Genomic DNA, 14,270 nt, shown 5'->3' on the forward strand with positions numbered 1-14,270 from the left:
GGTGGGTTCGATGCCCCCCTTCCCCCCTCGCCTCCTCCCTCCTCCTCCTCCTCCCTCCTCCTCCACACGGGAGGACCCTCTTGGCCGCCGCCGCCCACGGCCGGCAGAGGGCGCCCTGCCTGCGGCCTCGGGGGCCCTGGCGCCGCGCCTGCGCGGACGAGGAGGAGGGGGAGGAGGCGAGGCCCGGCCTCTCCGGCGGGCGGCGCATCCTCCCGGCGGCCCTGGCGGCGGCGGGGACGCGGGCGGAAGCGGAAGCGGCGGCGGCTTCCGGCGGCGGCGTCTTCCGGCGATGGGGCTGCACGCGGTGCCTCCGCGGCTGTGGTGGGCGCTGCGGCTGCGGAGCGGGGTGGCGTCCCGCCTGCCCGAGCACTACCTGCGCGCCCTGCGCCGGGACCGCGACGCCCCGCCGCCCGCCGTCCACTGGCGGCCGCGCCCGCCCCCGCCGCGCCTGGACCCGGCCACCGGCCGCCGCCGCCGCGGGCAGGACGTCCCCGTGCCCGCCCACCTCCCGCCCCGCAGCCAGCAGGGCCTGTGGGGCGGCGAGGGCTGGGTGGTGGGCTTCCGCTACGCCCGGGGGGACAAGGTGCGCGCGCGTGGGGGGGGGGTAGCAGGGGAGGAGGGACCGGGGACCCCCCACCCCCACCGGCTCCCAACCCCCCCCTCTCCCCCTCAGCTCTCGGCCCGCGTGAAGAAGATCTGGAAGCCGCAGCTCTTCTCCCGGCAGCTGTACAGCGAGATCCTGGACCGGCGGCTCACCGTCACCGTCACCATGCGCACCCTGGACCTCATCGACGCCGCCTTCGGCTTCGACCGCTACATCCTGAAGGTCGGCGGGGGCACGCCTCTCCTGGGGGGCTGGGGGGGGGCTCCTGGGGGGCTCCCTCTCACCCCCGCGGCGGCACGCCCCTTCTCTCTCACCCCCCACAGACCCCCAAGGAAGAGCTCTGCTCCAAGCTGGGCATGGACCTGAAGCGCACCATGCTCCTCAGGCTCGTGCGCCGCGACCCGGCCCTCCACCCGGACGACCCTGCAAAGAGAGAGGCTGTCTATGAGAAGTACAAGGTGGGAGAGACCTCGCACTGCGGGGGGCGCCAGAGGTGGGCTCTGTGGGGGGGGGCTTTCAGCCTCCTCTCCTTGGCACTGCGGGCTTACCCTTGCGGCGGCAGTGGGGACCGCTGCCCGCAAAGGATGCTGTATCGTTGGCCCAACGGACAGGCGCGTTGGGTGGGTGGGGTGTCTGTGGGTGCCAGGAATAGTCTCCCGCTCTCAAAACTCTGCCCTACGAGCTGCCGGGCTGTTGGAAGCCGCCATGTGGCTCGCAGAAGAGGCGGAGCTGCTCTGAACTGGCACGGCGGCGCGTTTACCATTGGGTGCCGTCGGCTCCTCTCCCTCCACTGTTCCAAACTCTATACACACACACACACCTTTTCTGGAGCCTCAGGAGGCAAGGTGGCAGGTTCACCCTTTCAAATAAAGTACGCACCACCACCAGTGCCATCTTGGCTGCCTTCCATACCAAGGGCTTCTTCTGGGGGCTGCTCATGCATTTTTTTTCTTTGCACGCAGGAGTTTGTCATCCCAGAGGAGGAGGCCGAATGGGTTGGGCTGAGTTTGGAAGAAGCGATAGAAAAGCAGCGGCTCCGAGAGAAGAAGGTGGGTTTCGGCATCCCCTACCCCCCACCCCTGGCACGTGTGTGGGTGCGCGTGCGATCACAGGTGTCCCCCTTCCCTTTGAGGTGTTAGTGGCCGGCTTCTCGCCAGGGGATGGAGGGGCCACTCCTCGCCTCTGCAATGCCCGTCAGTCACCCCAGGACCGTGCAGAAGAACTCACGCTCCCAGCTAGCCCTCCTTCGCTGGCAGGTTTGCTCTTCCATGCACGTTGTGTGTGTGTATGTGTCTTGCAGGACCCGGTCCCCCTCTTCAAGGTCTACGTAGAAGAACTGGTGCAGCAGCTCCAGGAGCAGAAGCTATCTGATTCGGCCACGCGCCAAGGTCCTGACGCGGCGCAGGCCGGGAGGGTCTAGTTGAGTTCAAGTTAACCCACACAACAGGCTGTCTCTTGAGGAGGCTGAGTCATGTCAGGATTCTCCGTACGAAGGAGAAGGACGGCTGTGCCCCAAGTCAGACTGTGACAAACGGTGTCTGCGGGTACCAGGGGAGGGCCTGGCTCTCTCGACCAGGGTTTTCCTCCTCCAGTGGGAAGCTTTAGCAGAGCACCAATAAAGCGATATCTGCTTTCCCATCGTGGCTGAATGGCTTCTCTTGAACGCAGCTGTTGAGAACCGGGGCCCACAGTTACCCTGGATGCCGCACACCCGTACGTCACCTGGGAGGCTGGGCGGGGAAGGGGGGGCTGATGCCAGGGGTGCCTGGAGGAGCCAGGGGTGCAGCTGGAGTCCTGTGAGCTTGTGGCGACGTTCAGAGCAAATCAGCCAGTCTGTCTTAAATGAAGGGAACAACCTGGTTTTATTTTTTTATTTAAGAAAAGAATATTAAGAAGTAACGAGAAGCTCAAAACATAGGAGAAGAAGAGAGAAGAGAAGCTGGTGGATCATGGAAAACACTCAGTCGCTCGTTCTGTAGCCTAGAACACGAAATCTTGGTTTCTTGGGAGCGATTGGCTCCCCTCCGCTCTTCCTCTCAAGCCCCGATCCCTGGCCTCTCCTTAGCATTCAGGGGCTGCTGAGGAAGGTCTGGAAGGTAGCGGCCTGACTGAATGCTGCCTCTGGCTGCCGTCTTTTCCATGCGTAGGGGAAAGGTCACTGGACTTCCCAGCGGGGAGTCCCTGCTGCCCAGAGAAGGCAGACTCACTCAGGCCTGCCTCTGTGCTGGGAGCAATCTTGGCTGGGCTAGTGATGATTGCAGAGAGCTTTCCTCTTGGCACAGAAGTACCAGTAATGCTTCCAAGCAAATTGCAGGCGTCTTAGAGTGTTGTAGGGACAATCTGTACTAGGTGGTGACTCTAAAAGCCACCTTGGGGGAGGGTGGGGGGTCTCTCTTGTGCAAAGTAGCACGTCTGTGGGCCTGTTGGCAGGCAAACTGTGAACCTCTGCCTCCTCTCCCCACCCCCGTGTATTTTATGAGAATGTCCCCATGCAGAAGAGAGCTGTGAGGGGAGTGTGCAGCCTCCGCTGCTTCCTCTGAGGCTCCAGGAGAGCTCCCGAGCAGGGTCTGGTGGAGAGGGTCCGCTTCGGTTTCTCTGAAGTTTGCAAACCACTGAATGTCGGGGCGAGGGCTGCCTAACGCTGCTGATGAGAGAGAGAGAGAGAGAATCCACTCATGATGGTAACGACGCAACACCTTGGTGCAATGAATTTCATAAACTACCCACCGCACGAGGAAATGTTGCTTTTTGCACAGAGCCCCCCCTCCCCATGAGTAGGCCTTCCCAGGATGACCCCCGTCCCTGGTGCCCTGAGGGGAAAACCCCCCCCCCCACTTTCTATCACTATTCTTTGATCGCGGTGTTTTACGTAGCCTTGAAAACGTTAAATGTTTCTCCAGAAGGAGACCTGCTGTTCAACCTAGTTTCTTTCTGTTATTTGTCCCCCTTTGGCTCCTTCTCTTTTGGGAGTCGGGCAACTAGAACTGTGTCCGGTGGTTTGACAAGTGGCCACTCTGTCCGCAGTTGGTGGTTCCCCACATGCCTGGTCCGCGCGTGTCTTGCTGGCATGCGGCTGCTGTGGGCCAAGGCTTCGTCGCCCTCCTGGGGAAGCCTCGTTCTGTCCGGCTCCTGGCGCCAGTTCCAGTCTCCAGCTTGGCCTGAGCCTTGGCTTCTTTCGGCTTTGCGGGGGTTTCTTTTTCCGAGGTGACTGTGTGTGTGTGTGTGTGTGTGTGTGTGTGTGTGTAAAGGGCCATCCAGTCACAGCTGACTTGTGGCAACTCCTGGTGGGGGTTTTCAGGGGTGGTTGGCCATTGCCTTCCTCTGCGTAGCCACCCTGGTATTCCTTGGTGGTCTCCCTTCCAAATACTATCCGGGGCCAACCCTGCTTAGCTTCTGATGAGATTGGGCCAGCCTTGCGCTAAATATGGTATGGTGTGGGGGGGCGCTCAGTCCATGCAGGTTCAGGCAGGGGCTCATAATGGCTGCTATGATAGGGTGGCAGCCTCATCCAGTCACGTGGGCGTTCCTTCCTCTGCCTAGTGCAGCTGGGGTGTGTTCTCAGGCGGGCCATACCCTTTCCTGGCGCAGTGGTCTGTGGGGCCGCAGGCTGCCAGTTCCTGCCTCACCCTCAGAAAGGAAGGGTCCAAGTGGTTCCGGGTGGGATGCGAGGGATGCGTGTCTTGCCGCTCTCCCCAGCAATTCAAAGTCAGTCAGTGGTGCCTGGGGGGGGGGGGGCTGGTTGCCATAGCTACGATAGGATTTGAAGGACCATCATTTGGTCCTCGCCTCAGCCAATCAGGTGGAGGAGCCAAAGCTGCAGCACAAAGTAAAGATTGCCACCTCCCCATCGTCACGAGAGGGAAAGCCGTTCCCGGAGTCTGGGAAAGTGCTCTGGGCAGCGTCTGCCATGGCGGACGGCGAGAACCCCGGCCAGAGGGCAGCGTGGCGCAGACGGCAGGTGAGACAATGGCAGGCGTCACGTGGCGCCCCTTTGGCCGTGGCCCCCTCCGGCTCCCAGGCTCAGCCGCTACCCCACCCTGCTCCCAAAAAACAATGCGGGAGCGCAGACAAAGGCGAGTCCCAAAGCCCCTCTCCCCAATTCGTCTCTGGGCCTTTCAGATCCCATTTTGCAGCGCAAGCCCATGAAAGGCCCCTGGCTGGGCTCCCGCAGAGAGAGGCCTGGTGCCCTGTTTACGGCTGCCCGTAGGCCCCACCCCCTGCAGGGCCACGGTTTGCCGCAAAGTCACTTGAGCTTAGAAAATGCAGTTGTCAGGGAAATGCAGAGAGAACGCAGCATTCATGCCCCACACCGTTCCCCAAAGGCCTTTTGGAGCTCAAAGGCCCAGGTGCACACCTGCCACTGGTGGCCGGAGAGGAGGGAGGGCGAGGCAACTGGAGTGGCAGACCGCGCGCAGCCAGAGGGGGGCCCTCTCTTCCCCTGCTTGTCCGGCCCTCCGTGTCTGAGGGTGCCGTGGCACTATCCGATGACCCAGCTCTTCAGTGGCTTCCACAGGAATGCCACCTAGGGAGGGCAGCGGCAAACTTCTCTCAGTTGGCGAAAGGAGGGAAAGTTGCTGGACTCTGCAGCGGATCCGTCTCGGGTCAGCTTCTTGCCGAGCAAGACCCCTTCGGCTGCGCAGGTGGCCGAGAGCTCGGAGGAGCTTTCCTTTTGCCTTTTTTGGAGTGGTGATTTCCCTTCCCTCTGGCCCAAGAGTTCGGGGAGAAGGGGCACAAGCGTTATCGTAGCTCATCCCATTCTTCCACCCCTCTTGTGCTGGGGACAGTTCCTACTACAAGGGCCAGGGAGGGGCCAAAGGGCTCTCCTCCTGCTGGGAATGAGCCGGGCCAGGCCAGTCCTGCCAGCAAGACGCTCCCATCCCCTTGGCTGCAGATGAATAGCCGGCAAAGTCCCAGGCGTGTCAGTTTCAAAGGCCCTGCGGGGAGGGCAAGTGTGAGGCATTACGGGGTCAACTCTCAGAAGAAAATCTTTTAATCCACTGCGGCTAATCCAGTCTGCCTTTGTTGGCCGCGGCACATTCAGCCCCAACAAAAGGCGCAGCCTGGCGTCCGGCGACACACTTTGCGCAGTGCCACCTTGCTCGCTTGGGGCCGTGGCAGACGAGACCGGGACTGGCGCGCTCCCTCTGCCGGACTTTGTACCAGGTCGTCCTTTCATTTCAGAGGGCCGGGCTGCCGTGTGCGGACGCTGAACTGCCTGGGAGAGAGACAGCAGGAGCCGCCGCCTCCGGCTGCTGGGCATGGCCCACAAGCAAGATGGTGCCAGCGTCGCCCTCGCCTCCAGCTCCACTCTGAGGCTGCAGGGGACACTGCCTGGCTTTCCCCACTGCCCGGCAGCCCCTTCCCCACAGTTGGAAAGAAGAGGCAGTTTCCTGCTCTGCTCTCGGAGTTGCGCCCCACGGCCAATGGAAATACTCCCAGAGCCAAGAGGTCTCTTGGACTGGCTGCCACACCGGGGAACCAACCAGAGGAGACCCACCTGCTCTGTGCCGTACGGTGCTTCTTCAAGGGCTCTCTATTCCGACCACAGACTTTGAGCTCTTGTCCGGGGCTCTGATTGTCATTCCTGCCTTTTCCACTCTGGCTGAGGATCCTCGGCGTGGCTGAGAAAGTCTCCCTGGGAGGCAGAATCCTGAAGCTTGGCTTCTGATTGGATCGGGCCTCACTGTGAGCTGGTGGGTCCCGCCCCAAGAGTGACGATTCGTAGCTGCCCCCAGCTTTCATATCTGGCTTATTTTTGACGGGACTTCCAAGACCGTAGCACTTCCACAGAGTCATACAGAATAATTTGAAAACCCAGTGCTTATAATTTAACGCTCAAGAGCTATGATTAATTTGTGCTCCTGTTTTGAAAACTGCTGAGAAAGGGGGCGTCTGGCCAAGGAGTTTAATCACTAGGTTAAGCTGCCCCCATCAGCGGGGAACAAGAGTTTCCGGGTACTTTCCCCGCCTGTAGCTCATGGCCAGGATGGATGAATCCCTCCTCCTGGGCCAGCTGAGACCTCTGCCTTAACGGCTGCGCTATGGCGCTAGCTTTCTGGATCAATGGGTTGGGGAGTGTGTGACTCTTCTGGTTGGAGCTGATGGCTCTTTTGATCTGGCCAGGGCTGCTCACATCTGTCCAAGCAGGGTTGGCGTCTGGTGTCCACTGAGCAGGGACACCGCAACAACACTGGGGCATAAGCAGAAAACCCACCAACGCTACTTCTTTGTCATGTCTGCGTGTCACTCTGTTGGGTTTTGATTCAAAAACTTCTTCAGCCAATTTTAGGGACAAAACCCTCCCCCCCCCCCGCCGATCAAGAGGGGAGGAGTCGCCCTTCAAGTTTGGTTCTCCTTGGCCTCCTGCATCGCCAGCACCCTCCCATACTCCACACTGCCATGTGTTGCCCGCATCCAATGCTCTGCAGCACCAAGCCTTCCTGATTCTTGATATCAGCCGGACAGATGGAAGACACTCCTGCCCTAGTCTGAAGATCTCTGAGCCTCCTCGCAGGGCTCTCGGTCCCACGCAAGGCAGGAACTCCCAGTCAGGTTACCGCCCTCCGGTTGGATCCTGCAGCTGTTGGTCCTGATCATCTCGGTCCCGTTGTGGGGGCTGCTGATATAGGTGTCATCCTTGGGATCCTGGCAGGGGGTGTCCTTGGTTCTGACCCATATCTCCAACTTACCCACCTCATGTCTGGGGGTCAGATAAACCATCTCATTCCCCCACGGGGCTGGTGCACAGCACAATAGTTGGGCGTCTACATGATCATCCCCATCATGAGCAGGCCACACTACACCAACCACGGCTTCCTCAGAAGCGCCAGGCTGAGCTTCCACCTTCCGCAAGACCCAAACCTACTCGCCTGTCGGCAAGAGGGTCGAAACCACCCCTCCCTCCTTTCTCATCCACCTCTTCTTCCCCTCATGGGGAGAGCCAGTGTGATGTAGTGGTAAGAGTGTTAGACTAGGATCTGGGAGACCCAAGTTCACTCTGCCACGGAAGCTCGCTGGGCCAGTCCCAGGCACTCACCCTAACCTACCGCACAGGGTTGTTGTGAAGACAAAAGGAAAGTGATGTAAACTGCCCTGGGTCCCCACTGGGGAGAAAGGCGGCGTATAAATGAAGGAAATAAATATGGTGGTCTGACTGCCCTTCCGGAGACTCCTGCTGATGCTGCTCTTCCCCAATGCCCCTTTGCTTTGCTACTGGCGGCGTTGGAGGGTCCACTTCGGCTCACCTGAACCCAGCATCCCCATGTGGCTTTCAACCTGCCCATGCCACCTAGGCAAGAGCTCTCTTCAGAGTGGTATCCAGGTGGCTCCGAAGACAAGGCATCGGAATCATCACCGTACGACGCCACCTCTGGTCTCCAAGCGGGCTCCCCTATGAGGGAAGCATCTGCTTCTCCTAGCAACTCACCCAGAGGGCAGCTGCACTTGGGCCCCTCAAAAAATGCGTCTGGTGTCCCTCGGCTTCCAGCCCTGTTGCAACTCACAAAGGATACAAAGCTAAAATTGGCTTCAGCGCTACCTGTGTAGCTGAAAACCTTTATGGGAGAATTGCAAACTCTTTTGGACTCTTCCAGTCCCATCGCTGTGGAAGTCTCATTGAGCTCTGCTCGGGAGTGTTCCCGCTCTGCCCCTAGGGATAAAGAAGACAGGAAGCTGCCCTGTCCTTCACATTTTTGCGTGACCCAGCCTGTAGGACCAGATGGCTCCCTCCACATCCTCTGGGAGAAGGATTCTCCACTTTTCACCATCTTCCTGCAAAGGCCAAAGACTGCAGTGGTGAAGCTAAGGATGAAGAAGCGGACATTAAATCCAGGTAAGACAGAGGAGATGTTGGCTGGAATGCTTTCTTGCACCTACATCTGGCCAGGAAAAATCACCTGTTCTTGGACGCAGCAGGACTGGCCCCAGTGATCCGTGTGCTGCCTCAGGGACTGGCTTGTGACGTGCTTCATGTGGGGCTGCCCCAGAGAGGACCGGGAGGCTGCAGTTGGCCCAGAACGCAGCCATCCATCCATCAGCGGGTGTTGAGTCGGACTGCCCGTACGACGGTGATGTCATAGCAGCTCCGCTGACTGCTTGCTTGCGGATTCGATTCAAGGTGCCACACATACGTGAAGGGCTGCCCACATGAGCTCGGATGGGGAGGGGCATCCTTAAAGGAGGCGAGATCTCTTGACCCCCAGGGCCAGAACGTTGCCTGTGGTGGGCCTCGTCCTTATGGAAAGGGCTGCCAGTGGGTGGGGGTGGGCGCCTCTTCTGCCATCCAATTCCATACAGCACTAGGAGGCCATCTTGTTTAGGCCAGTCTCTTGTGAGCTGGCTCTAATGGTGTTTAGTTTGTGTTCCTGTTGTTTCATATGCCAGGACTCTGATCTGGTTTAATTGACTTGTTTTGTTGTAAGCCACTTTGAGCGGCCAGGAAAAGAGGTATAGAAATACAGTAAATAAAAAAGAACAAAATGTCATAAATCACTGGCCAGAAACCCCAGGAGTCAAATGGGACGAGATGCAGCATTCAGATCCCGCTCCTAATTGGTGCCGTTCCTTCCTTCCTTCACAGCTCCAAACGCAGCCGGAATTGATATGCTGGAGAGCCTTCAGAGCATGTATTTGTGGTTACTGACATTCCGTTGCCACTAGTTTTGCACGGGGAAATGCAAAGGTGGTTGCGGAAACCCATTCAGCTGGGCTGCCCTGCCTGACAGCCCCTCTTTGGCTGAGTTGAGCGGGATGCTTTGCCCTGTTGCTTCTGGGGATGCGATCCCTGTTGGTCTTTGTATCGAGATGCTTGTGGCAAGTGGCGGGGGCGGGGATGAATGTTGTGGGACTGTGATCCTTCAGCTGCTGCGTTCTTGTGCTATTGCACTCACGTGGTGTACCCTTCTTGGGTTCATATGTAGAATAATAGAATCAGAGTTGGAAGGGACCACCAGGGTCATCTAGTCCAAACCCTTGCACAATGCAGGAAATTCACAACTACCTCCCCCACACACACCCCTACTCCATGCCCAGAAGATGGCCAGGATCCTGAACTTAATACTCTGTGGTGCTGCCAGCGACTTAGTGCAGGATGTGGATGCAGTTAAGCCATTTGGCAACAGTGACCACAATGGCATCAAATTTAATTTATGTGTAAGTGGGAAAGTGACTGGGAAATCTCACACAATTACCCTTGACTTTAAAAGAGGGAACTTCTCAAAAATGAGAAACCTGGTAAAGAGGAAGTTGAAAAGAACAGTTAGGAGGGTTAAATCTCTGGAAAAGGCTTGGGGGTTACTCAAGTCCACAGTACTAGAGGCTCAGCTAGATTGTATACCGCAGGTCAGGAAAGGTGGTAATAAGTCCAAGAGGCCACACCATGGCTAACTGGTAAGGTGAAGGAAGCAATTAGAGGGGAAAAGGCTTCCTTCAGAGCCTGGAAGGATTGTCCAAATGAGGCAAGCAAAAGCAAACACAAACTTGCACAAAGGAAATGCAAGCAAACAATTAGAGATGCAAAAAAGGATTTTGAGGGGCATCTTGCTAAACACATCAAAACAAACTATAAGAAATTCTTTAAGTACATTAGGAGTCGGAAACCAGCTAGGGAAGCAGTTGGACCATTGGATGACAATGGGAGTAAAGGAACGCTAAGGGAGGATAAAGTGAGCGCTGAGAAACTAAATGTATTCTTATCTGTATTCACTGTTGAAGATACAGGGCAGATTCCTTCTGAACAGAGATTTTGGACAGGGGAGAATGAGGAACTGAGGCAAATAGTGGTAACAAGGCAGGAAGTCCTAGAATGTGTAGACATACTGCAAACTAACAAGTCACAGGGACCAGACGGGATTCATCCTAGAGTTCTTGAAGAACTCAAATGGGAAATTGCTCAACTTCTAACAAAGATATGTAATATGACCCTTCGATCAGCCTCTGTACCAGAGGACTGTAGAATGGCCAATGTAACACCCATTTATAAAAAAGGTTCCAGGGGGGACCCAGGAAATTACAGGCCAGTCAGCTTAATGTCTGTTCCGGGTAAATTGATGGAAAGCATTTTGAAAGACAGAATTGTCAAGCATATAGAAGGGCAAGCCCTGCTGAGCAAAACCCAACATGGCTTCCGTAAAGGTAGGTCCTGTCTCACTAACCTATTAGAGTTTTTTTAAAGTGTCAGTAAGCATGTGGACAGGAATGAGCCTGTGGACATTGTATATTTGGATTTCCAGAAGGCTTTTGACAAAGTCCCCCACCAAAGACTGCTAAGCAAACTTCAAACTCATGGGATAAGAGGACAAGTCCTCTTATGAATTGAGAGCTGGCTGAAAAATAGGAAGCAGAGAGTAGGAATCAATGGTCAGTTCTCCCAATGGAGGGATGTGAGCAGTGGGGTGCCTCAGGGATCTGTGTTGGGACTGGTGCTTTTCGACCTGTTCATCAATGACCTGGAGTTGGGGTTGAACAGCGGGGTAGCCAGGTTTGTGGATGACACCAAGTTAGAGTGGTTAAAACAAAATTGGACTGTGAAGAGCTCCAGAGGGATCTCTACAAACTGGAAGAATGGGCATTAAAGTGACAAATGAGATTCAATGTGAGCAAGTCTAAAATGATGCATATTGGGGCAAAAAAATCCCACCTTCACGTGTACACTGATGGGATCTGTGCTGGCAGCGACAGACCAAGAAAGGGATCTTGGGGTGGTAGTGGATCACTCGATGAAGATGTCAACCCAGTGTGCTGCTGCTGTAAAAAAGGCAAATTCCATGCTGGCCATAATTAGATGAGGAATAGAGAATAAAACTGCTGATTGTACAAATCTATGGTGAGACCACGCAAATGGAATACTGTGTACAGTTCTGGTCACCACACCTAAAATAGGATCGGCGACACCAGTGCAGAAACAGCTCCGTTGGTTGTTGGGTTTTGGCCAGAACGCACGGGCAGTGCAGGGTGGCCCCAGGATTGGTTTCGGGCATCTTTGATTCAAGGACTTCAGGTGTTGGACGGTGGGGAAGATCTTCAGCCGCCTGGTCGGAGGAGGCCAGCCCCCCCCCCACACACACACACTCAAGGATGTGGCCTGTGTCTAAGGCGCATGGGCTCTGCTCTGGGGAGAGGCTTTGTGCAGGGTGTCCCCTCCAGTCAGACCTTCTGCCTCCGGGCGCCTTACCGGCCCCACCCACCGACAACCCCAGAGCCGCAGCATGTGTATGTGGGTCTTCTGTGGTGCAGGAGGAAGGCCTGGGCAATTCTCTCCAGCCACAGCCAGCGTGGTGTAGTGGTTAAGAGCGGTGGTTTGGAGCAGTGGACGCTGATCTGGAGATCCGGGCTCGATTCCCCACTCCTCCACGTGAGTGGCGGACTCGACATCTGGTGAAGCGGGTTCGATTCCCCACTCCCACACATGAAGCCAGCTGGGTGACCTGGGGCTAGTCACAGCTCTCTCAGCCCCACCTCACCGGGTGTCTGTTGTGGAGGAAGGGAGGAGATTGCAAACCGGTTTGAGCCTCCTGAAAAGGTAAAGTTGGCATATAAAAACCAGCTCTTCTTCTTCTTCCTCCACCCAAGCAAAGTCCTCCCCCCCCCCCGATTGTGAAGCTGTGTGAACCGTGTAGCTGGCCAAGGGGGTGGGGGTGGGTGGGGGGAGGGGGCAGGCGAAGGCTCTTTCCCAGGGCAACAATCCAGTTTCAACCCCTTTATTCGCAGCACCACGAACAAATGGGGGGGGGGCGGAAGGGCAGCAGCAGCAGCAAAACGAACCCAGGAGTCTCCCAGTGACTTAAAACCGTGTGTGTGTGTGTGTGTGTGGCGGGGGGGGGCGTTTCTCTGATCCTGCCAGTGCCCCCCACCCCCCCCCACCCGGCGCTTCAGGGTTGGCAGCTGGAGGCTGAGCAAAGGCGCCCCCTCCTCCCACTTATTGTAGTGGGCCCCGTGGGGAGGAGGGGGCGCAGCAGTGGGAATTGGGGGGGGTCCGCCAGTGTTCCCTCCAGAGAGGTGTGTCTCCCCCCCCCACCCGCTGCTAGCTCTGGTGTGTGTGTGGGGGGGAGAAGGTTTTCAACCCCCCACCCCACCCCACCCCGAGTGGGCTTCTGGGAAGGGCCGGGGTCTCTCGTGGGGGGGGGCGAGCCGGCGGGAGGCGCCCAGGCCTGCGGGGCGGGGGGCGGAGGCGGGGCTGCGCTTCCTCGGCCGGCCGGCGGCGCTGGCGGGGGCGCTGCAGAGACCCGACTCCCTCCCCTCCCCCCCTCCCGCTCGGCGGCGGAAAAGGAAGAGGCCGTGGTGGGGGTGCGCGGGGGGGGGCCGGAAGGGGCGGGGCCGTGTGGGGCGGTCGGTGTGGGGCGGAAGGCGGGCCCCGGGGGTCCGTGGGCGCGAGCAGGGCCCGAGAGGCGTGTGGGCCCTTGCGGGGGGGGCATGGGGGAGGGGCGCCGCCCGCCCTGCGCGGCCTCCTCGCCGGACCCCCCGATCCCCCCGGGCCGGTGAGTGCGGGGGGGGGGTAACGTGTGGACGCGCCGGGGCTCCCGTTCACGTGTCAGCGGCCATCAGCGGCGCCCCGGCCGGCCGGCGGGCGGGTGGGCGGAAAGCCGGCCTGTGGCCGGGACTGAGGCCGGAGCCCCAGGGCGGCCCTTCGGCACCTGCCGGGGGCCCCCGCCCCCCCCCGGCGACCCCGGGACCGCCAGACCGGCGCCTCGCGTCCCGGGGGGCCCAGGGGGCGTCGGGGGGCGGCCCCCCGGGGGGACCGCAGGCTCCGTGGCCCGAAACCAGGCCCGGCATTTTTGGGGGGGGGGGCTCCCCCGGGGCCAGGGGGTTGAGGGGGAGGGGGGCTGACCGCATTGGCTCTCCCTTGGAGGGCAGCCTACCTCACAGGGACGGGGGTGGGTTGCGAGGGTAAAAGAGGTGCCCTGAGATCAGGGGAGGGGGAGGCGGGGCAGCGGCTGCTGCTGGGAGTTTCCGAAAGGGCCCGCCTGGGGGCGGGGGTGGGGGTGGGGGGCTGCGTGTGCCCCCGCGCGCCCGGGCCCTGTGCTGAGGAGCCCTGTGTCTCCCCGAAGCTTGCCACGCTTTGGGTTTGGGGTGGGCCGATCCCCTGCCGGGGGTGGGGGGGGGTCCTTGCTGTTCTCAGGCGAAGAGTCGCCTTTGGGTTCACCGCGGTTTGTGGCTGTTACCGCACTTTGTATTCCCAGCGGTGCATTAAGAGTTTGAAAACGTTATAAAAAATACTGTTCGCACTTTGTTTGGCCCCTCGAGCTGTGAAGACGTCTTCCAACCATTTCTAAGCCGTGGTATCCAAAAACCCTTTTAAAGCAATGTTTTTTATAACATTTTCAAACTCTGAATACATCGCTGGGAATACAAAGTGCGGTAACCCCCGAGCTAGTATTGGGATGGGAGACTCCCCAAGGGAAGTCTAGGGTCGCCGAGGCAGAGGCAGGCGCTGGCAAAAACCACCTGTTTAGTCTCTTGCCATGAAAACCCCAAAAGGGGGGTCGCCATAAGTCGGCGGCGACTTGATGGCGCTTCACGCACACAGCAAGAGTTTTGCACCCGCCGGGATTGTCGGCCGTGCCTCTAACTGCCCTTTCCCCCCCCCCACTGCAGCTGGGCCCGCGTGTTCCAGTGGGGACCCTGAGGCTCAGGCCATCCCGTTGCTCCGGTTCCGGCCACCGCCGCCAAG

The 14,270-nt window shown here is 58.6% G+C and overlaps 1 protein-coding gene across 1 annotated transcript; it reads left to right on the forward strand.

Annotated features, from left to right (window-relative positions):
* Positions 1-289: 289 nt before the first annotated feature.
* Positions 290-5,130, forward strand: MRPL28 (mitochondrial ribosomal protein L28). The gene is made up of 7 exons (XM_056866239.1): positions 290-583; positions 674-826; positions 928-1,062; positions 1,567-1,653; positions 1,905-1,992; positions 4,396-4,562; positions 4,738-5,130. The coding sequence occupies exons 1-7, from the start codon at positions 290-292 to the stop codon at positions 5,128-5,130; spliced, it is 1,317 nt and encodes a 438-aa protein (XP_056722217.1).
* Positions 5,131-14,270: the final 9,140 nt, after the last annotated feature.

This window comes from Euleptes europaea, chromosome 21 (genome assembly GCF_029931775.1).
Source record: "Euleptes europaea isolate rEulEur1 chromosome 21, rEulEur1.hap1, whole genome shotgun sequence".
In the NCBI taxonomy this organism is placed as follows: domain Eukaryota; kingdom Metazoa; phylum Chordata; class Lepidosauria; order Squamata; family Sphaerodactylidae; genus Euleptes; species Euleptes europaea.

Coding starts and splice junctions, on each gene's coding strand:
- MRPL28 (XM_056866239.1), top strand. CDS start 290: ATGGGGCTGCACGCGGTGCCTCCGCGGCTGTGGTGGGCGCTGCGGCTG. Junction 827..927: donor TCGACCGCTACATCCTGAAG/GTCGGCGGGGGC, acceptor CACCCCCCACAG/ACCCCCAAGGAAGAGCTCTG. Junction 4,563..4,737: donor CAGCGTGGCGCAGACGGCAG/GTGAGACAATGG, acceptor CCCATTTTGCAG/CGCAAGCCCATGAAAGGCCC.